At 38.0% G+C, this 21,849-nt stretch overlaps 1 protein-coding gene across 2 annotated transcripts in view; it reads left to right on the forward strand.

Moving 5' to 3' along the window:
* The window catches only part of SGCG (sarcoglycan gamma), a 96,481-nt gene that overhangs the window by 26,724 nt on the left and 47,908 nt on the right, over nucleotides 1-21,849 (forward strand). For both annotated transcript variants that reach the window (XM_010379607.2, XM_010379614.2), the window contains exons 3-4: nucleotides 8,778-8,879; nucleotides 19,770-19,857. In XM_010379607.2, coding sequence (XP_010377909.1) covers nucleotides 8,778-8,879; nucleotides 19,770-19,857 — 190 coding nt within the window. The remainder of the gene's footprint in view (nucleotides 1-8,777; nucleotides 8,880-19,769; nucleotides 19,858-21,849) is intronic.

The following is a 21,849-nucleotide window of genomic DNA, read 5'->3' on the forward strand; positions in this document are numbered from 1 at the left end:
CATTAAAAATGGTGAGTTCAGACAAATTTCATTTTCTGTTCAATATCACAGGGTTTAACCTGGTTTTCTCCCTTTCTATGTTTGTACCTCCTTTCCCCTACAATGAGGAGCTTGGCTCCCATTGTTCATTTACTTATTCAGTCCATCCCATTCATGTTTCCATTCTCCTACCTCTGCCACACCCTCTCCTTCAGGCAGATGCCCTTCCTGTTCCACTTGTGCTCCAACACTCCACACTGGGGGATTTCAGTGCTGGGCAGTGGGGGTTCTACTCACCCAGTGATTACAGTGACTATAAACATCAAACTATTATTACAACACATTATCAAATTGCATTTTAAAAAAACCATCTATTATGCTGCTTATAAGAGACAATTAAAAGAAAACAACTGCAACAGTTTGCAAATAAAAGAAAAAGCATATACCAAATCAATACTGACTACATGAAAGCTGATATGAAATAAAATTAAAATCACTTATGATGTCACCAAGAGACATAAAGTAATTATGCAAAACCCAAGAAAAATATATCTGTATGTATTGTAACTGTATAATATCTGTAGGCTGAGACCAAAAAAAAAAAAAAAAACACTGATGAAAGACATTTTAAATTAAATAAATGGAAAAATAGAGAGTGTTTATGCACTGGAATACGTGATATTAAGATGTCAATTCTTCCCAAGCTGACACTTGTATTCAACACAATGCCAACTGAAATCCTAGCACAAATGTTTGTAGAATCAACAAGCTTATTTAAAAACTTACATTTAAAGGCAAAGGAACTAGAATAAGGTGAAATAAGTGGAAAAGGACAAATATTTCAGATTCCACTTATATGCAGTACCTGGAGTAGTCAAATTCATAGAGACAGAAAGTAGAATGGTGGTTACCAGGGGCTGGGGGTAGAAGGAAATGCAAAGTGTTTAGTGGGTACAGAGTTTCAGTTTAGGAAGATGAAAAGAGTTCTAGAAAGGGTGATGTTGTACAGCAAAAAAGAAAACAGAGCTGTCAACAAAAAGGAAAACAGGGAAGATTCAGCAAGTCAATTTGAGAGGTTTTTTTCCTTTTATATGTGGGAAGCTGCCCCGGAATGAGGGAGCTGGCAAATTTTAGGACAATGAATCTTTTCAGTTTTTCTTTTTATCTTCACAGTGCATTGTTTTTCTACCTGCTTGTCTTATTTTTAGAATAATTTAGAAAAAGAAAATGAAGGCTCTTTTTCCTAATTTTGCCATGAATCCCCCTTGTTTCAAATGAAGATGGCATCATGAGGCAGCTCAAAGAGGAGAGCTTATGGCTGCCTGTCCACGTCCGTCATGCACTGATGTGGTAGGCGAGCAATCTTTTTGTTAAAACCATGTTTGTGACCATAATCATTTGGATGAATTCTTTTAAAGAAATTAAAATCCCAGAAAGAAAAAAAATTCATTATACACCTATTAAGAATGGAAAAAAAAAAAAAAAACCTGGCAGTACCAAGTGCTGACAAGAATGTGGAACAACTATAACTGTCCTATATTGTTTATGGGAATGCAAAATGGTGCAGCCTCTTTGGAAAACAACATTTTGACAGTTGCTTGTTCTTGTTCTTAAAAAGTTAACCTTAGACCTGCCATACAAACTGTACGTAAAAGTTTGTAGCAGCTTTTTCTCATAATTGTCAACAAACAACTCAAATGTCCTTGAATGGGCAAGCTGGCACACAACCAATGGAATACAGCTCATCCATAGAAAGAAACAAGCTACTGACATCCACATGGATGGACATCAGATGTAACATTTTAGTGAAAGAAGTTTATCTGGAAAGTCTACATACTACATGACCATCTATGTTATGTTCTGGAACAGGCAAAGCTTCAGGGACAGAAATGAGATCAGTAGCTACCAAGGAATGGGTGTGGTGAACAAGGAAGGAGCCTGCAGAGGGGCACGGAACATTAGTATTGTTATTTATTATCATTTGAGACAGGTTCTCACTCCAGTGCCCAGGCTAAAGTGCAGTGGCTTAATCACAGCCTCCACCTCCTGGGCTCAAGCAATCCTCCCAGCTCAGCCTCCAGAGTACCTGGGACTGCAGGCACCCACCAACACACCCAACTAATTTTTGTATTATTTGTAGAGATGGGGTTTTGCCATGTTGCCCAGGCTGGTCTTAAACTCCTGGGCTCAAGCGATCCGCCCAGCTAGGCCTCCCAAAATGAGCCACAGCACCCAGCCACAGGGCATTATTTTATGGTGGTAGAGCTGTCTTGTATCTTGATGAGTTGTACGACTGTATGAGCTTGTGAAAATTCACAGAAATGTTTAGTTCTTAGGGACATTTTATTTAGTGAACTTTATTTCATGAAATTGTATTTAGGGTAAATCTTATTGTTTGTAAATTACACCTGAATTTGTCTGACTTGTAAAAAACTAAAACACCTAGGCATCTTCTTTTCATTTCAAGCATTTGTTTGGTGATGTGTTGTTTGCAGAAGTTTATAGATTTATTTTTTATTAAAATAAGAGGATCTTGCAAGTGAAACAGGTCATCTTATGTCAATTCCTACTTTTTTTCTTTTTAAAAAATATTTTAACTTTTATTTTAGGTTCAGGAATACATGTGTAGGTTTGTTATACAGGGAAACTCGTGACTTGGGCATTTGGTTTACAGATTATTTCATCACCCAGGTACTACGCAGTACCTGATAGTTTTTTGTCTGCTTGTTTGTTTTCTGAACCTCTCCCTCCTCCCATCCTCCACCCTCAATTAGGTCCCAGGGTCTGTTTTTCCCCCTATGTGTGTCCATGTGTTCTCATTATTTAGCTCCCACTTATAAGTGAGAGAACATGCAGTATTTGATATTCTGTTCCTGTGTCAGTATGCTAAAGATAATGGCCTCCAGTTCCATCCATGTTCCTGCAAAGGACGTGATCTCATTCCTTCTTATGGCTGCATAGTATTCCATAGTGTATATGTACCACATTTTCTTTATCCAGTCTACTGTTTGTTTGTTTGTTTGTTTGTTTGAGACAGGGTCTTGCTCTGTCGCCCAGGCTGGAGTGCAGTGGCACGATCTTGGCTCACTGTAACATCCACCTCCCGGGTTCAAGCGATTCTCCAGCCTCAGCCTCCGAGTAGCTGGGACTACAGGCATGCGCCACCACACCCAACTACTTTTTGTATTTTTAGTAGTGATGGGGTTTCATCATGTTGGCCAGACTGGTCTTCAACTCCTAATTTCAGATGATCCACCTGCGTTGGTCTCCCAAAGTGCTGGGATTACAGGAACTGTAATCTCAAGTGTGAGCCACTGTGCCCAGCCTATCTAGTCTACTGTCGATGGACATTTAAGTTGATTCCATGTCTTTGCTATTGTGAGTAGTGCTGCAGTGAACACAATGCATGCATGTGTGTTTATAGCAGAACAATTTTTATTCTTTGGGTATATACCCAGTAATGGGAGGATTGCTGGGCTGAATGGTAGTTATGTTTTTAGTTCCTTGCTAAGTTGCCACACTGCTTTCCACGATGCTCGAACTAATTTACACTCTCACCGGCAGCATGTAAGTGTTTGCTATTTCTCTGCAACCTCACCAGCATTTATTATTTTTGACTTTTTAATAATACTCATTCTGACTGGTGTGAGATTATATATCATTGTGGTTTTGATTTCCTTTTCTCTAATGATTAGTGATGCTGAACATTTTTTCATGTGCTTGTTGGCCACATGTATGTTTTCTTTTGAAAAGTGTTGGTTCATGTCTTTTGCCCACTTTTTAATGAGGCTGTTTGTTTTTCATTTGTATGTTTAAGTTCCTTGTAGATTCTGGAGATTAGACCTTTGTCAGATGTAAAGTTTGCAAATATTTTCTCCCATCCTGTCGGCGGCCTGTTTACTCTGTTGATAGTTTCTTTTGCTGCTCAAAAGCTCTTTAATTAGGTCTCATTTGTCAATTCTGGCTTTTGTTGCAGTTGCTTTTGCTGTTTTCATCATGAAATTTTTGCCAGTTCCTATATCCTAAATGGTATTTCCTAGCTTATCCTCCAGGGTTTTTATAGTTTTAGGTTTTACTTTTGGTTCTTTAATCCATCTTGCATTGATTTTTTTATATGGTGTAAGGAAGGGGTCCAGTTTCAATCTTAGGCAGGTGGCTAGCCAGCTCTCTCAGCACCATTGATTGAATAGGCAGTCATTTCCCCTTTGCTTGTTCTTGTCAGCTTTGTCAAAGATCAGATGGCTGTAGGTGTGTGGCCTTATTTCTGGGCTCTGTATTTTGTTCTGTTGGTCTGTGTCTGTTTTAGTGCCAGTACCATGCTCTTTTGGTTACTGTAGCCTTGTAGTCCAGTTCGAAGTTGGGCAGTGTGATTCCTCCAGCCTTGCTCCTTCTGCTTAGGATTGTCTTGGCTAATTTGGGCTCTTTTCTTTTTGTTCCATATGAACCTTAGAATAGTTTTGCTAACTCTGTGAAGAATGTCATGGGTAGTTTGACAGGAATAACATTGAATCTGCAAATTTCTTTGGGTAGTATGGCCATTTTAATGATTCTGATTCTTCCTTTCCATGAGCATGGAATATTTTCCATTTGTGTCATCTCTGATGTCTTTGAGCGTGTTTCGTAATTCTCATTGTAGGGATCTTTCACCCCTTGGTTAGCTGTATTCCTAGGTGTTTTATTCTTTTTGTGGCAATTGCGAATGGGACTGCACTTTTGATTTGGCTCTCAGCTTAGGGGTGCTGTTAATGTATAGGGATGCTACTGATTTTTGTACACTGGTTTTGTATCCCAAAACTTAGCTGGAATTGCTTATCATCTCAAGGAGCTTTTGGGCAGAGACTATGGGGTTTTCTCAATATAGAATCATGTCATCTGCATACAGGAGTAGTTTGACTTTCTCTCCTCCTATTTGGATACCTTTTATTTCTTTATCTTGCCTGCTCTGACCAGGACTTCCAATACTATGTTGAATAGGAGTAGTAAGAGAGGGCCTCCTTCCTCGTCTTGTGCCGGTTTTCATGGGGAATGCTTCCAGCTTTTAACCATTCAGTATGATATTGGCTGTGGGTTTGTCATAGATGTCTCCTTATTTTAAAGTATGTTCCTTCAATACCTAGTTTATTGAGAGTTTCAACAGAAAAGGGTGTTGAATTTTATTGAAAGCTTTTTCTACATCTATTGAGATAATCATGTGCTTTTTGTCTTTAGTTCTGTTTGCATAATGAATCATATTTATTTATGTGCATATGTTAAAGCAACCTTGAATTGCAGGGATAAAACCTACTTGATCATGGTGGATTAGCTTTTTGATGTTCTGCTGGAGTCGGTTCGCTAGTATTTTGTTGAAGATTTTTGCATCTGTGTTCATCAAGGATATAGAACTGAAGTTTTCTTTTTTGTTGTGTCTCTGCCAGGTTTGGGTATCAGGATAATGCTGCCTCTTAGGATGAGCTGGGAATGAGTCCCTCTTTCTTTTTTTTTTTTTTTGAGTAGCTTCATTATTTTCCTGTATGTTTTTCTTTTTTCTTTTCTTTTCTTTTTTTTTTTTTTTTGAGGCGGAGTCTCGCTCTGTCGCCCAGGCTGGAGTACAGTGGCCGGATCTCAGCTCACTGCAAGCTCCGCCTCCCGGGTTTACACCATTCTCCTGCCTCAGCCTCCCGAGTAGCTGGGACTACAGGCGCCGCCACCTCGCCCGGCTAGTTTTTGTATTTTTAGTAGAGACGAGGTTTCAACGTGTTAGCCAGGATGGTCTCGATCGCCTGACCTCGTGATCCACCCGTCTCGGCCTCCCAAAGTGCTGGGATTACAGGCTTGAGCCACCGTGCCTGGCCTCCTGTATGTTTTTCAAATAAAGAAAGTAACAGCCAGAGAAAGAAATGACAATGAACAGTCAGCTTTGGCAATCTGACTATGTAAATTAGCGACCACAGAGGCTAGGATTAACATTAGGGTTTTTTTGGTGATATAACAAGTAGAGTCCAGAAAACTGCCACCATATGTATACTTGAACCCAAAAATTCAACAGCAAATTTTCAGAACAGAATTTGTAATCTTGAAATTCTGCTTTGTTTAACTCTAGGCCATAAAATCTTTAATGGAAATGTTTGCTTTAAAAATTGGCTGATTATGCATACATGATCGATTTTTATAATTTTCTGATGTTGGTTTAAGTTTATAAACTATACTATAAATGCTTGGCTGGATCCCATGAGAAAATCCCGAACAGTAGTTGTCAACCTCTTTAGACTGAGCCCTTTCTTCAGACAAAAGCTCCCAGTGCATCACACGTATAAAAGAGCTCAGAAGGCCAGGCACGGTGGCTCACACCTGTAACCCAGCACTTTGGGAGGCTGAGGTGGGCAGATCACCTGAGGTCAGGAGTTCAAGACCAGCCTGGCCAACATGACGAAATCCCATCTTTACTCAAAATACAAAAATTAGCCGGGCATGGTGGCACACACCTGTAATCCCAGCTACTCTGGAGGCTGAGGTGAGAGAATCACTTGAGCCCTGGAGGTGGAGGTTGCAGTGAGCCAGGATTGCACTACTGCACTCCAGCCTGGGAGACAGAGTGAGATTCCATAAAGAAAAAAAAGCAAGCTCAGAAGTGCTCATCTACCCAGTGTGGGAGGTAGCTGCACCCAGCAGTGTGTGGGGCTTCCACATGCTCACTGCTAATGCCACCACTCCCAAATGTCAGTTCGAATTGTAGTTTATGGATTGAACCACATGGCATAACCACACATTTAATTTGGTTCTTGTTAACGGAGCTTTCAACTGATGATGTCTTTGAAAGTAGAAGTCTATTGCCTAGCAGGTAAGATGCAGGCCAGGGTAACATCTCTCTATCCTAGAAAGTCACCTGTCACAACGTAAAATGTCCCTTATTGCTTTGTTTCACCCTTTGGACTGTCCTGCTTTCCTTTTTTAAATAATGCTTTCTATTTGGGGTAGAGAGGAAAGTTCAAAGCTCAACTGGTTGAATTCAGATGCTTTTAAGACAGTCAGAAGGGGAGGAGAGGTAGGCAATCAGGTATATGGGTATGAAACTCAGAACAGACTATTTACAGATAAAAATGGATTCTTCCATGGGGATGGCTACTCTCAAACAGAAAATACCAAGTGTTAGGGAGGATGTGGAGAAATTGGAAGTATTGTGCACTGTTAGAATATAAAATTGAATAGCTACCATGGGAAACAGTATGGCAGTTCTCAAAAAATTAACAATAGAATTCCCATATGATCGATCAATTCTGCTTTTGGCTATATGCTGAGAGAATTGAAAACAGGGAATCAAAGAGATGTTTGCACACCCATGTTCATAGCAGCATTGTTTACAATGGCTAAAATATGGAAGCCACCCAAGTATCCATCAATGGATGAACAAAATATGGCCTGTACACACGGTAGAATATGATTCAGCCTTGAAAAGACAGAAATGTCATAATATGCTATAACATGAATGATCCTAGAGGACATTATGCTAAGTGAAATAAGCCAGCCACAAAAAGATAATACGATGTGATTCCACTTACGTGAGGTACTTAAAATAATCAAATTCATAGAGACAGAAATGCTATAAGATTTGACCTTATCGCCGTATACATATATTTCAGATTGTCCCCCAAAATGTGTACAAGTACAATGCCTCAATTACATATTAAAACTTTAAAACAAGAAGGTAGAATGGTGGTTGCCAGGGGGTTGGGTGGAGGGGAGAAGAGGGAGTTAATTGTTTAATGGGTACAGTGTTTAATTGTGCAAGATGAAAGCAGTTCTAGAGATGGTTGGTGGTGATGGTCACACAACATCATGAATATACTTAATAGCATGGATCTGTGCTCTTAAAAGTGGTTAAGATGGTAAAATGTATATGACATTTTACTACAATTTTTAAAATTTGGAAAAAAACGGATAAGCCTCCACAATGAAATAGTAAATGAAAGCCAATTCTTAGCATGAACGCAGGAAAGGGCCTAAGACCGAACTTGAGGGAGCCTGTAGTCAAGGGCTGGGTAGGGAGGACAAGCCTGTTAGGAGACGGAGAATGTGGTTCTGGAGATGGGAGGAACCCAGACAAGCACAGCATCATGGAAACCAAAGGAGGACAGTGTTTCAAGGAGGAAAGGGTCCAGTGCCAAATGCCCCTGAGAATGCAAAGGGCATGAAATGCCCACAAGTTTTAACAGCACAGCGGTCATTGGTGACCTCCAGAATCATGTCTGCCACCCAATCTGGTAACCCTTCATGACTGTAAACTCCTTGAGAGCAGGCACCTTGAACAGACCTCTACATCCTCCTGTTTTGCTTTTCACTTAAGAAGTGCTCAATAAACATTTACTACATAGTGAATTCAGATGATGGTATTTATGGTATTTTGGGGCAGGTGATGGAACTGTACTATATTCTGATTGTGTTGATGATTACACAAATCTATATATGTGTTAAAACTCATAGACCTGTACACTTCAAAACATTTAATTTTATTGTAACTTAATTTAAATTAAAAAAAATAGTAAGATTCTTTTTCTTACATAGTGATGGGCCCTTGAGTGTTTATTATAAAATGACTCTTGAAATTTTATGTGTTTTCTAAACAGCTCTTTGTATTTATACAAGATTTAATAATATTGAATATTGAATTAAAAGATGTGAAGTTTTAAATACAGTATTTAGGAGAAATACAGAAAAGATGGTAGGCAATATATGGAAATACATGTGTGATTTAAGTCAATAGTAAGAGGAATGAAAAAGCAAGCAATAAAAAAAATATGCATGGTCTTTTTTGTTTTTAACAGGCAGGAATGGGCCACTTGCGTGTGACAGAAGATGGACTGCGCTTGGAAGGGGAATCAGAATTTTTATTCCCATTGTATGCCAAAGAAATACACTCCAGAGTGGTAAGAAAATGTTGAAAGACAAATAATTTGTGCTTTATGAAAAATAAATCATGGTTAAGCATAAAAATTCAATACAGTTTAAAGAAGATTTTTAAGCATATACACGTGCACATATTCATGATATGCTCTTTATAAAAAGCTTGGCCAATAGGTTGTAGAATTTATCTCTGATATTACCTTCTAAAAATATTTCATTTTCATGTGCTTCAGATCTGAATTTGGTGGCTCAGTAGTTTAGACCATAATAAACTAAAGGTTTTAGAAATGAAAATTTTTTACCAAGAACAATTTAAACTTCTTTATGTTAGATCAACTAACTTAAATATATTTATCTTAGGGTATACAAAATTAAGAAGCTTAGAAAGAAATTTGTTTCGGCCAGGTGTGGTGGCTCACGCCTGTAATCCCAGCACTTTGGGAGGCCGAGGTGGGCAGATCACCTGAGATCGTGCCAGTTTGACCAACGTGGAGAAACCCTGTCTCTACTAAAAATACAAAATTAGCCAGGCATGGTGGCGGGCACCTGTAATCCCAGCTACTCGGGAGGCTGAGGTAGGAGAATCGCTTGAACCCGAGAAGCGGAGGTTGTGGTGAGCCCAGCTAGCACCATTGCATTCCAGCCTGGGCAACAAGAGCGAAACTCTGTCTCAAAAAAAAAAAAAAAAAAAAAAAAAAAAAAAAAAAAATTCGTTTCATTGTATTATGTTCTGGGTTTATTATACTAATTACAGATTATGATCCTGTAAGATTCTAAACAAGCAGATTCAGCATTGTCTTTAAATAATTATGTGACTTTAAAAGTAAATCAAGGTTTTCTTCATTTACCTCCATGGAGCTTATAAGAAGGACAGCCAAGAATAAAGTGCAAATACGTTCAAACAATGTTTGCAGTATGTTCTATTTCTTTTTTTTTTTTTTTTTTTTTTTTGAGACGGAGTCTCGCTCTGTCGCCCAGGCTGGAGTGCAGTGGCCGGATCTCAGCTCACTGCAAGCTCCGCCTCCCGGGTTTATGCCATTCTCCTGCCTCAGCCTCCCGAGTAGCTGGGACTACAGGCGCCCGCCACCTCGCCCGGCTAGTTTTTTGTATTTTTAGTAGAGACGGGGTTTCACCGTGTTCGCCAGGATGGTCTCGATCTCCTGACCTCGTGATCCACCCGCCTCGGCCTCCCAAAGTGCTGGGATTACAGGCTTGAGCCACCGCGCCCAGCCCTTCTATTTCTACTTAAGTAATGCTATGAGCATTATAGTAAGCATGAACATTTTGCCAGATTATTGATAAATGGCATTACCTCCCTGACCCACAAAAAGTGAACACTTCACTCAGCTATAACTTTCTGGTTATTTGAAAAGTAGAGCCTTCATTTTCCTTTCATATTTCTGAATATGAAAGGGTATTTCAGTATCTCCTAACTGCGGAGGCTGTACCAGCTACTATAGGAGAATTAGAAAGGAACCAAAAGACTTACTAAGAAACATGAGGTCTTGTTAGAGAGACAAAACACACTCCTGAACCAGACATTTGCCAGGCTCTATTACCAGTTGCAAAATGGCATGGCATGTGACTAACACATAAATATCACAAAGACAGATCCCAGTGAGTGAAAAGTACATAAGTAGTTTTAGGTGCGGTTATGTTACTTCTGGGGCTCTCTTATTGGCAGTGGGAGCCAGATGATGACCTGCAGTATAATAGGCAGGTAAGAGCCCGATTCTGTGAGGCTTACCCTTTCCTTATGTCATACACTTACCTTAATTGTGATGGCATTTCAGTGTGTGAAACAATCCTGTCCTACAGGATTTCCCTTTTGTAAAAAGGGAAGTCAGACACGAATGAAGCGTTCAAGTGTTAGAACTTGGCCTCCTTTTTTCCCCGGAGTTGTGTTGGCTGATCTTCTGCCATATTTTGGGAAGAATCAGACTGGTAGAACAGTCCGGTGACTGAAATCGGGTGACTAGATCATAGCAAATGTAATATTCTGGAATTAATAATAACTCTCAGTTGTATTTTATCAGGCCATTTCATCTCCAGTATGCTTTTAAAAACAGAAAGCAAAATTATAGAGAATATCTCAGATAATCACATATTAAAGTCTTAGAATGTGGCATTAATGAGTATGTCAATCAATACATAAAATTCAGTAGCAATTTGAATAATATTATGTGATAACAGAGCTGTACAGTGTTTCATAACTAATACAGCTTTCCAATAAGAGCCATCCCAGAACAAAACTATGCTTCCTAACTTCTGTATGGATTGATATATTAATTATAAATTTCCTTTTCAAAGGTGAGTCTAGGAAGCAATTTTCCATAAAATTAGAGAAAAGAAATTACTTTATGAATCTGCAAAATTTGACACATAACTCATTTATGTGTACTGATGGGCTGAGATAATTTCTTCATTATAAATATAATTCAACATGCTACTCTGGCCTCTTAACATCTGATTACCCAGTAGTCCCTCAAGAGTAATACATGAGGGCCTGTATTGAGTTCATACTTTGAATTCATGGCTTAAACCCATCCACCACGCTCATTAGTTCAAACACATAACAATTATTTCCTTTAAACAAAAAGGTTTCTAAAAAATACAGAGCCGTGATCAAAAGCTAAATGAAACAAATACGTGGTAATAAAGCTTACTGGAAATGATCATCTGTGAAGTTCCCAGCCCTGAAAAGAAGCTTTAGCTTACAGCCAGAGCCCACAGTGTGACAGGAACCAAATGGTCACCTCGTTGGGACTCCAGGCAAGCCCATTGCGTAAGACGGTGCTGAAGACAGAAAACAACTGCAACTATTTGAATAAAACAGCATATTAAAAAATAGCTACAACTGGCCGGGCGCGGTGGCTCAAGCCTCTAATCCCAGCACTTTGGGAGGCTGAGGCGGGCGGATCACAAGGTCAGGAGATCGAGACCATCCTGGCTAACATGGTGAAACCCCGTCTCTACTAAAAAATACAAAAAAACTAGCCGGGCGAGGTGGCGGGTGCCTGTAGTCCCAGCTACTCGGGAGGCTGAGGCAGGAGAATGGCATGAACCTGGGAGGCGGAGCTTGCAGTGAGCTGAGATCTGGCCAGTGCACTCCAGCTTGGGTGACAGAGCGAGACTCCGTCTCAAAAAAAAAAAAAAAAATAGCTACAACTATTTGAATAAAGCAGCATATCTGAGGGGAGGAGGCTACAAAGATGCCCATCCAGAACTTGAATGTCACTGAAGACGAAGCCCTAAGTCACCATTGAAAGACTGGGAGGCCCTGTGGACCAAGTGACAACAACAGGACAGACTTTAGACAGGCTGGTAAGAGCCGAAAGGTAGACGCATCCACACAGTGGAACATAAAAATTGAAATTTCATATGATGAAATCTTCATCTAAAAGAAAAAAGCCCAAAAAACTTTACATAAAGGAAGATCAATATCCAACTAAATAAAAATGTCAATCTGAAAATGACTAGAAAAACATACCCAAGATTCTCAAAGAGATAAAGCGATTTTTAAAGGAGTTTTCCTTAAAACAACAAGAAATTATAAAATCAGAAGAGAAATTACAGGGCAGAAATAACTAAAAAATGAAAAAAATACATGAAACAGTGGTTATCAAATATTGGACAATGGACAGCTCAGGAGACAGTTATCCCTGCAAGAAGAAAAACAAAAGAGTGACTCCTCGAATTGCCTTAACTCACTGCATGAAGAGAGTTTCCAGGCTGCAGTGAGGGAGGGGAGCCAATGCAGACGCAGGTGGTCTCCCTGAGTTGAAGAGACAGGGTTGGAAGGCCAAGGAGACCAAGACAGCTGCAGTTTGCAAGGCAGAGGACTGCAGAGGAGGGGCTTGCTGCACATGGATGGCACTCCAGGACGGCAGAGACTCCACCCCATCCCACCGCCACCAAGTCCAAGTCCGTGGATAAATATTTACCAGTGCATGTGTGTGAGGAAGCTACCTTGAGACTAGTGAAATACCCACTCCAAGGGAGCAGAAGGAACCATGCCTGCAGGTCACACAGAGTGGGGAACAGTTCATATTCTCACCAGTCAGAGTGGAAAACTTCATAAATTATGGGCATCAGGTAGAATACAGAAGGGTGTGGCTCAGAAGTGGTACAAGATCAACACTAGGAAAAAATCCTGCTCTAGTCCATTCTAACAAAGCTTACAGGAATCCTTGAAAGTATCATGCGTTTTCCAAGTGATTTGTTCCATCCCAGAACAAAGTTCTAAAAAACTACATTTCATCTGCGTACAAAAGTCGAGGAAAGCATTATCATCTTAAGGAGAGACATAAAATATAGAAAGACAGAAAAAACACAAACAAATCTTCTAGAGATGAAAAGTATAACATCTGAAATTTTTAAAAAGCCAATGGTGGGACTAACAGATTACTAACAGACTGGACACCACAGAAGAAAAGATTAGTAAAGTTGAAGGTTTAGCTATAGATACTCTCCAAAATGGAGCCCAGAGAAAAATGACTAGAAAAAGAAACCAACGGAGTATCAGTGACTACAGGGACAATACCAAGGGGCCTTATGTATGTGTGACTGGCATCTCCAAAGAAGGGGAAAGAAGAGAGGACAAATATTATTTAAAAAGAATAATTTGTAAGTGTTTTCCAAGCATGATAAAAACTTTAAGTCCACAGATAAAATATGTTCAGTGAACCCCAAACAAAAGAAACAAGGAAAACTACAAGGTACCTTGTAATCAAATTGCTTAAAATCAAGACAGAAAAATCTTAAAGAGAAAACCTTAGAAGTAGCTAGAAAAAGAAGGATATATAACACACAAAGGAGTGAAAAAAATATGACATCAGCCTTCTAGTCAGTAACATTTCATGCCAGAAGACACTGAAGTGCTGACTTTAAAGTACTAAAAGAAAAAAAGGCCAACCTAGAACTCTATACCTAGCAAAAGTATCTTTAAAAGACAAAGTCAAAATAAAGACTTTTTTGGACTTAACTAAAGCTGAAAACAAGTTACTTCAGCAGATCTGTACCACAAGAAATATTAGAGGAAGCCTTTCTGGCAAAGATAATATGATGCTAGAAGAAAAATCCAGATGTTCACCAGAAAAATTTTTAAATACCAGAAATCATAAATATGTGGGTATACAAAAATTAATTTTAAAAAATGTTAGAAGACACTTTGCTCAAAGCCAAAAGAATAACAATGTATTTGGGATGTTGTAACAGTATTGAAATAAAGTGTATGAGAATAATGAAGCAAATACCATAACAGGAAAAGATAGAAGTATTGCTATAATGTTCTCACATCACACATGAAGTGGCAAAAAATTATTGAGGATGGACCATAATAAGTTAATGATGCTTAGTATATCTAAAGTAAACTCATAAAAAGTATAGCTAATACATTAACTAAGGAGATAAAAATGAAGTGATAAATACTCAGTTAATTCAAAAGGAGGTAAAGGAAACAAAGAGAAAATTATTTGAATATGAAAACAAATAGCAATTTGGTATATTTGAACCAACTCATATAAATAATCACATTAAAATAATCACATTAAATATAAATGGTCAAAACATCCCAACTGAAAGACAGACTGAAATTGAACGCAGAAGCAAGATCCAACTATATGCCACCTACAAAAAACTACCTTAATTATAAAAACACAAATATATTAAAAGTAAAAGGTTATACTATACTGTACTATACTATGCTATACCATACTAACACTAATGAAAAGAAAATTGGAGTGACTATATTAAAACAGACAAAGTAGATTTCAGAACAAAGAGATAAATATTTTAGAGATACAGAGGGTCATTTAAGACGACATAGGAGTGAATTCTTCAATATTTATGTTACTGAACACATGAATCCACTATCAGTGCATCAATATACATGAAGCAAAAATTGATAGAATGTAATAAAAAAGACAGAAATATTCACATTTAGACTCAGGGAGTTCAGCACTCCTCTCTCAATAACTGATAGGAGAAATGGATATAGAAACAGTAAGCATATAGACTTCAGCAATGCTATTAACCAACTTGATAATAATTAAATTTTCAGAGCATGCTGCTCAATAATAGCAGACAAGGAGTTCTTTTCAAGTGCACAGGGAAAACATTTATCAAAATCGATCACATTTTGAACCATAAAACATTTTCTTTTTTTTTTTTTTGAGGCGGAGTCTCACTCTGTCGCCCAAGCTGGAGTGCAGTGGCCAGATCTCAGCTCACTGCAAGCTCCGCCTCCCGGGTTCATGCCATTCTCCTGCCTCAGCCTCCCAAGTAGCTGGGACTACAGGCACCCGCCACCTCGCCCGGCTAGTTTTTTTTTATTTTATTTTATTTTGTATTTTTTAGTAGAGATGGGGTTTCACCGTGTTAGCCAGGATGGTCTCGATCTCCTGACCTTGTGATCCGCCCACCTCGGCCTCCCAAAGTGCTGGGATTACAGGCTTGCGCCACCACGCCCGGCCAAAACATTTTCAATAAATCTAAAAACATTCAAGTCTTCCAACATGTTATCTGACCACAGTGGATTTAATAAGATAACCATAACACAAATATGTCTGAAAACTTTTTGAATAAGTGGAAATTATGTAAAAATTTGCAAATAAACCATGGGTCAAAGAAGAAATCCAAAGGGAAATTAAACAGTATTTTGAACTGAATGACAATTAAGAAAACAATAACATCAAATTTGGGAGGATATAGCTGAAGCAGTACTTATAGGGAAATTTATGGTATTAAGTACATATATTAAAAAAAAGAAAATTGGCCGGGTACAGTGTCTCACGCCTGTAATCCCAGCACTTTGGGAGGCTGAGGTGGGCAGATCACGAGGTCAGGAGATAGAGACCATCCTGGCTAACACGGTGAAACCCTGTCTCTACTAAAAATACAAAAAATTAACCAGGCGTGGTGGCGGGTGCCTGTAGTCCCAGCTACTCGGGAGGCTGAGGCAGGAGAATGGCATGAACCCAGGAGTCAGAGCTTGCAGTGAGCCAAGATCACACCACTGCACTCAAGTCTGGGCGACAGAGCAAGATTCCATCTCAGAAAAAAAAAAGAAGAAAACCAATAACCTCAGTTCCATCCTTAAGAAACTAGAAAAAGAATACATTAGACCAAAAATCAAAGACAGAAGATCCAAACAAATAAAATCATAAATGAAAACGGAGACATCACAATGGATACCACAGAAATACAAAACATCATTAGAGGCTACCATGAACAAGTATATGTCAATAAATTTGAAAGCCTAGGGAAAATGGATAAATATCTGGATACATACAACCTTCCAATATTGAAACAAGAAGAAACATGAAATCTAAACAGACCAATATTGGGTAACAATATTGAATTAGTAATAAAAAGTCTCCCAACAAAGGAAAGTCCAGGACCAGAGGGCTTCACTGCTGAATTCTACCCAACCTTTAAAGAAGAATTAATACCAGTCCTTCTCAAACTTTTTCAAAAACTTGAAGCAGAGGAGATTCTTTGTGACTCATTATACGAGGCCAGCATAGCCATGATACCAAAACCAAACAAGAACACAACAAAAAAGAAAACTACAGACCAATATTTCTGATGAACATAAATGTAAAAATCCTCAACAAAATGTTAGCAAACCAAATACAACACATTTATCCCAAGAATGCCATCTACAAGAAACCTACCTTAATTATAAAAACACAAATATATTAAAAGCAAAAGGTTATACTATACTGTACTATACTATGCTATACTATACTAACACTAATGAAAAGAAAATTGGAGTGACTATATTAAAACAGCAAAGTAGATTTCAGAACAAAGAGATAACTATTTTAGAGATAGAGAGGGTCATTTAAGATGACATAGGAGTAAATTCTTCAATATTTATGTTGCTAAACACATGAATCCACTATCATGAGCATCAATATACATGAAGCAAAAACTGATAGAATGTAAGAAAAAAACAGAGATATTCACATTTAGACTCAGGGATTTCAGCACCCCTCTCTCAATAACTGGTAGGAGAATATGCAAAACAATAAACACCATACATCACATCAGTAGAATGAAGAACAAAAACCATTTGGTCATCTCGATAGATGCAGAAAAAGCATTTGATAAAATTCAGCATCTCTTCATGATAAACCAAAAGTCAGAGAAGAAAAGAAAGATGAGAGAAGAAATCAACAAAACAGAAAACATAAAACAATAGAGGAAATTAATGAAACTCAACACGGATTCTTTTAGAAGATCAATAAAAATTGATAAACCTTGAAGCAGACTGAATATTTTAAAAAGAGAGGGCACAAATGATCAATATCAGCTGTGCTAGAAGGGGCACCACTATGAATTCCACAGACATTCAAAGAATGGGAAGGGAATATTAAGAATAACTTTATGCCAATAAATGTAATTTTCCCATGTACTATTTGATAGAATTCTTAACACAGGATTGCTGCTTTAATGATTAAATTAGTTTCTGCCATTCCCATATTAGGTTCAAGTTTGAAGTAGTTAATTATGTATATAAATGAAGTGGTGAATTATACTTGCCCTCTAATCTACATTTTTAAAAAGCATCTTAAAACATCAACCTCATAGGGTATTGATAACTCCTATAGCAGTTATGATTTATCTTTGGGCCATACCAGTAACCCCTTATACTGTTAACGGTCTTTTTATACACTTCTTTCATAGCTCCTTCTATGTGTCACGTACTGTTGAGAAAGGTAATAAAAAGTGCTATGTTCTATGACTCCTTCACTACTCCCTAAGGTGTAGTGTTGACACAACATCTGTATTCAAACAGGTACATTCAGAGTTCAACTGATATGAATAGAAAAATAAAATGTTCTCCTTATACCTTGCTGTGATTCTCTAAAAGGCATAAAATTTTTCTAAAAGGCGTCATTAGCTAATGATAAAAACTGAAAATCCCTTATGTAAAATTTTAGAAATGATAGTAGTGGTGGTTGTACAATACTGTGAATGTACCTAATGTCAATCTACGATACACTTAAAAATGGTTAAAATGGTAAATTTTATGCTGTGTATAACTTATATGCATAGCATGTATATTTTAATACAATAAAAATTGTTTTAAAAAGTCAAAAAACAAAAACAAAAACCTGAAAATCGCATTCACAATCTGTAGACTTCAGTTTTCTTACCTAGAAAATAGAAATAAAGTCTCTGGACCTCACAGTAAACATCAGTTTTATTAAAAATGTACGTGTTGATTGTTTTAAGCTACTTCTTAAAAATGTAGATTAAAGAACAAGTACAATTCAATATTAGAGATTGCATTATTGTAGCAGTTATGAATACAGTTGTGTTGGTAATATAGACACAGAGCCACTTCTGCTCTGTCACTGTATCAATTAAAAGATCTTTACCCTGTGAACACAGAATACCCAGCTAGCCATGGAATAAACTAATAGGAGCTTTTAGTCTCATATAACAGGAAGCTGGAGGGGGTAGCTGCAGCTTCGGTTCAGCCTAAACCATGTTCAGGCCAGAGTATCTGCCAGCCACCCGCCTGCCCCTCATAATCACTAGACAGTTGTGAGGCCACATCCAAGACACATAGCCAGGAAATGTGCAGTGCTGGTGCATGTGCCTCTTCCACAAGGAATGCCAAAGCTTGCCTAGAAACAAATATATTAAACGTAAAAGGTTATCCTATACTGTACTATACCAGGCTATACTGGATATACAAAATTTGACTCAGGAAAATTGATCTTGGTAGAAATGTGGTCATCAAAGAAAACTCAGATTTTCAAAAGCCACTATGGACAGCATTCATATAGACAAAAATTAGTGAACCAAATGTTTTTGGTAAATTTTATTGTAGGAAAAAATCTATTGAAAATATATCTTAATAGGAAAATATGGTAAAAAATAGAACAACTTTTTACCTGCGTGGAAAAGTTGTTCAAAGAATTAAAGTAGCTTGTAGTGGGGAAAAAAGTAAGAAGTAAAAATTTAAAACACACACACACACAAAGAGGGAGTAAAATAGCCCATAATGCTACCCACCAAGAGACAATCACTAACATTTGGAGTAGCTCTTTGGCAGTTTTCTCTAATATTTCCATAGTTATTGGCCAATTCCAGCATTGTACTTAAGTCAGTTTTGCTAATTAATACTAGTCCCTTCATAGTTAGCATAGCTATACATTTTACTTCCTCTGAATTTATGATTTAAATACACTGTTTTCTCTATTTTTTGTTTAAGTTTAATTCTGTTTGTTTTAAATAACCAACTCAGACTGCATGTGCTTTTTCAAAACTATTGTTTACTGATACATAAAACTATGCTTTGAAATTTATTTTTCTTTCTATTCTCTGATGTCTGTTTTATTGTGTATTTTCTAATATCTTAAGCTAAATGCTTAGTTTATTTTTAACTTGGAGAGCAAGAACAAAGCAGTCAATACCACAAATGTGTCTGTAATTATAAGTCTGCTGTATACACAGATTTTTTATTTTGATAAAGTTTACTTTACACACTATAAAAATACAAATGTATTACAAAAATATGGAAATAGAGTGTAGCAGGAAAAAGTATGTGTCATTTCTATTAGCTAGCACACCACTGTTGGTGTCTTTCCTTGACATAGTTGTGACCATATAGCTCTGTTAAATTGCATATTTTTCTAAACAATCATATTTTTTCTGTCCCTATCTTGCATTTGGGGCTCATTTTATGATTGTTATTCTTTTATCTTTCAATAAGTACTCAAAATGTTAAAAATATATATATATATGATTCAGGACTTTTTAATTGTCTTAGCCACAAATTTATAGAATTTCCGGGATCTGTAACAATGGGTAAATAATTTTACATACATAGAATTATAAAGATGTAATCATTTTAAACAGCACATATTTTACAAATTTTATAAATCCCTTTCTAGGACTCATCTCTGCTTCTACAGTCAACCCAGAATGTGACTGTAAATGCACGCAACTCAGAAGGGGAGGTCACAGGCAGGTTGAAAGTCGGTGAGTCCAGCTTCATCGTGGTGTTTTGCATGCATGTGGTCCGTGAATAGTGCTAAATGGATGCATTGTTTTTTCTTCTAAAGAAATCAAAGCTACTTATGAACAAAGTATGAATTTTCTAAATATCGTGCTGTGTTGACCACAGAATAGCACCAGAGTGGGGTGGGGGATGAGGGGACAGCCTGGAGTGCTTTGATTAGAGTTATTTTTGTTTCAAGAAATAGAGGACAATTAAAGCTAGTACAAGAAACAAATGTTTATTGTAGGTTACCAAAGACTCTTGCAGCAACCAAAGGAAAGGAACCCCAGTAGCTGGCCTCAAAGAGCACAGAGACCCGTGGCTCAGAGCCAAGAATAGATTCAGTTCCCTCCCTGTTCTTTCTTCTCTTCTCTCTCCTTCTCCCCATGTGTTCCATTCTCCTCCTTTCCAGTTTATCTTTGCCACCATTTTCACTTGGCTGTATCACTTCTCACTGTACAGAACCTACAGGGCCTCCCTGATTCTTATCTGCTCGGCTGTAGTTATCAACATCACACAGTTTAGTCTTTGATTATGCAAATTCTAAATCCACGAAGTACTCTAATTAGCCCAGTTCATCTGTCCCACCACATTGCATCGGGTCAGTCAGCTAGATACACCCATCCAATCAACTAAGACGGGAGAGTAAGGTCACATGGGAGCGAGGTCACATGGAATCCTATAAGTGGAGAAGATCAGCAAGAAGAAATATAGATGAAAGCAATATGGGAAGAGCAAACCAGCTGGTAAGAAGGAATGCAGGCCAGGGCTGGTGGCTCACGCCTGTAATCCCAGCACTTGGGAGGCCGAGACGGGCGGATCACGAGGTCAGGAGATGGAGACCATCCTGGCTAACACGGTGAATCCCCGTCTCTACTAAAAAATACAAAAAATTAGCCGGGCGTGGTGGCGGTGTCTGTAGTCCCAGCTATTCGGGAGGCTGAGGCAGGAGAATAGCGTGACCCTGGGAGGCGGAGCTTGCAGTGAGCCGAGATCGCTGCATTCCAGCCTGGGCAACAGAGCGAGACTCTGTCTCAAAAAAAAAAAAAAAAAAAAAATTAATTGGCACAAATACACATTCCTCTGTTTATCTTGTTAGGTGTGGATTTTCGTATATTATACAAGGGAATTTAGATATAATATAAATCTGCCTCTCATTTCATAGATGAAAAAACTGAAGCACTAAAAAGCAAATTTGCTCAAGAGCATACAGCTAGTTAGTAGAGAAGGGAAAACAGGAAAGACTGAGGGCTTACTTCTCTCAGCCAGCTGTTCCCACTGGCCCTCCTCGCTAATCAGATTTCTTGAAATTATGGCATTCCAGTAACTGTTCTAGTTGCTGCAAATATTGTTTCAATTTCATTTTTGTCACCAAGAATTAACCAGGAGTTATAAAGTTTTTTTGTTTGTTTGTTTGTTTTTTGTTTTGTAAAAAAAGGCTGGGTGCAGTGCCTCACACCTGTAATCCCAGCCTTTTGGGAGGCTGCAGCAGGAAGATTGCTTAAGGCTAGGAGTTCAAGGCTTCAGTGAGCTATGATCAGGCCATTACACTACAGCTTGGGTGAGAAAGTGAGACCATCTCTAAAAATAAAAATAAAATAAGTCACACACCAAAATCTCTTTGGTTTGAACTGTTCGTCTCAATCTCAAGTTTTAACCTTGGTGTCTCATGCCTGAGAAAGTGATTAAATTAGTAATTTCTAGTAAATCTTTAGTTGGAAACTCTCTGTTATATTGAGAACCTTGAACTACCAAACAGCACCAAGCTCACCAAGTCCAACATTTTCTTCAGTACATGGCTTCCCACAGTTGCAACCCTTCCAGTCTCATGTTTCCTGGAAGAAGTTAACTTTTGCCAATTTGGTATTAAAATGTAATTTATGTGAACTAGCCATATTAATCTCATTTAATTAAGTGAATGAGTGTTTTCTACAAAACCACTGAAAACAATTTGCATTCAATACAGTCAAAAC

Source organism: Rhinopithecus roxellana, chromosome 18, assembly GCF_007565055.1.
Source record: "Rhinopithecus roxellana isolate Shanxi Qingling chromosome 18, ASM756505v1, whole genome shotgun sequence".
Classification (NCBI taxonomy): Eukaryota; Metazoa; Chordata; class Mammalia; order Primates; family Cercopithecidae; genus Rhinopithecus; species Rhinopithecus roxellana.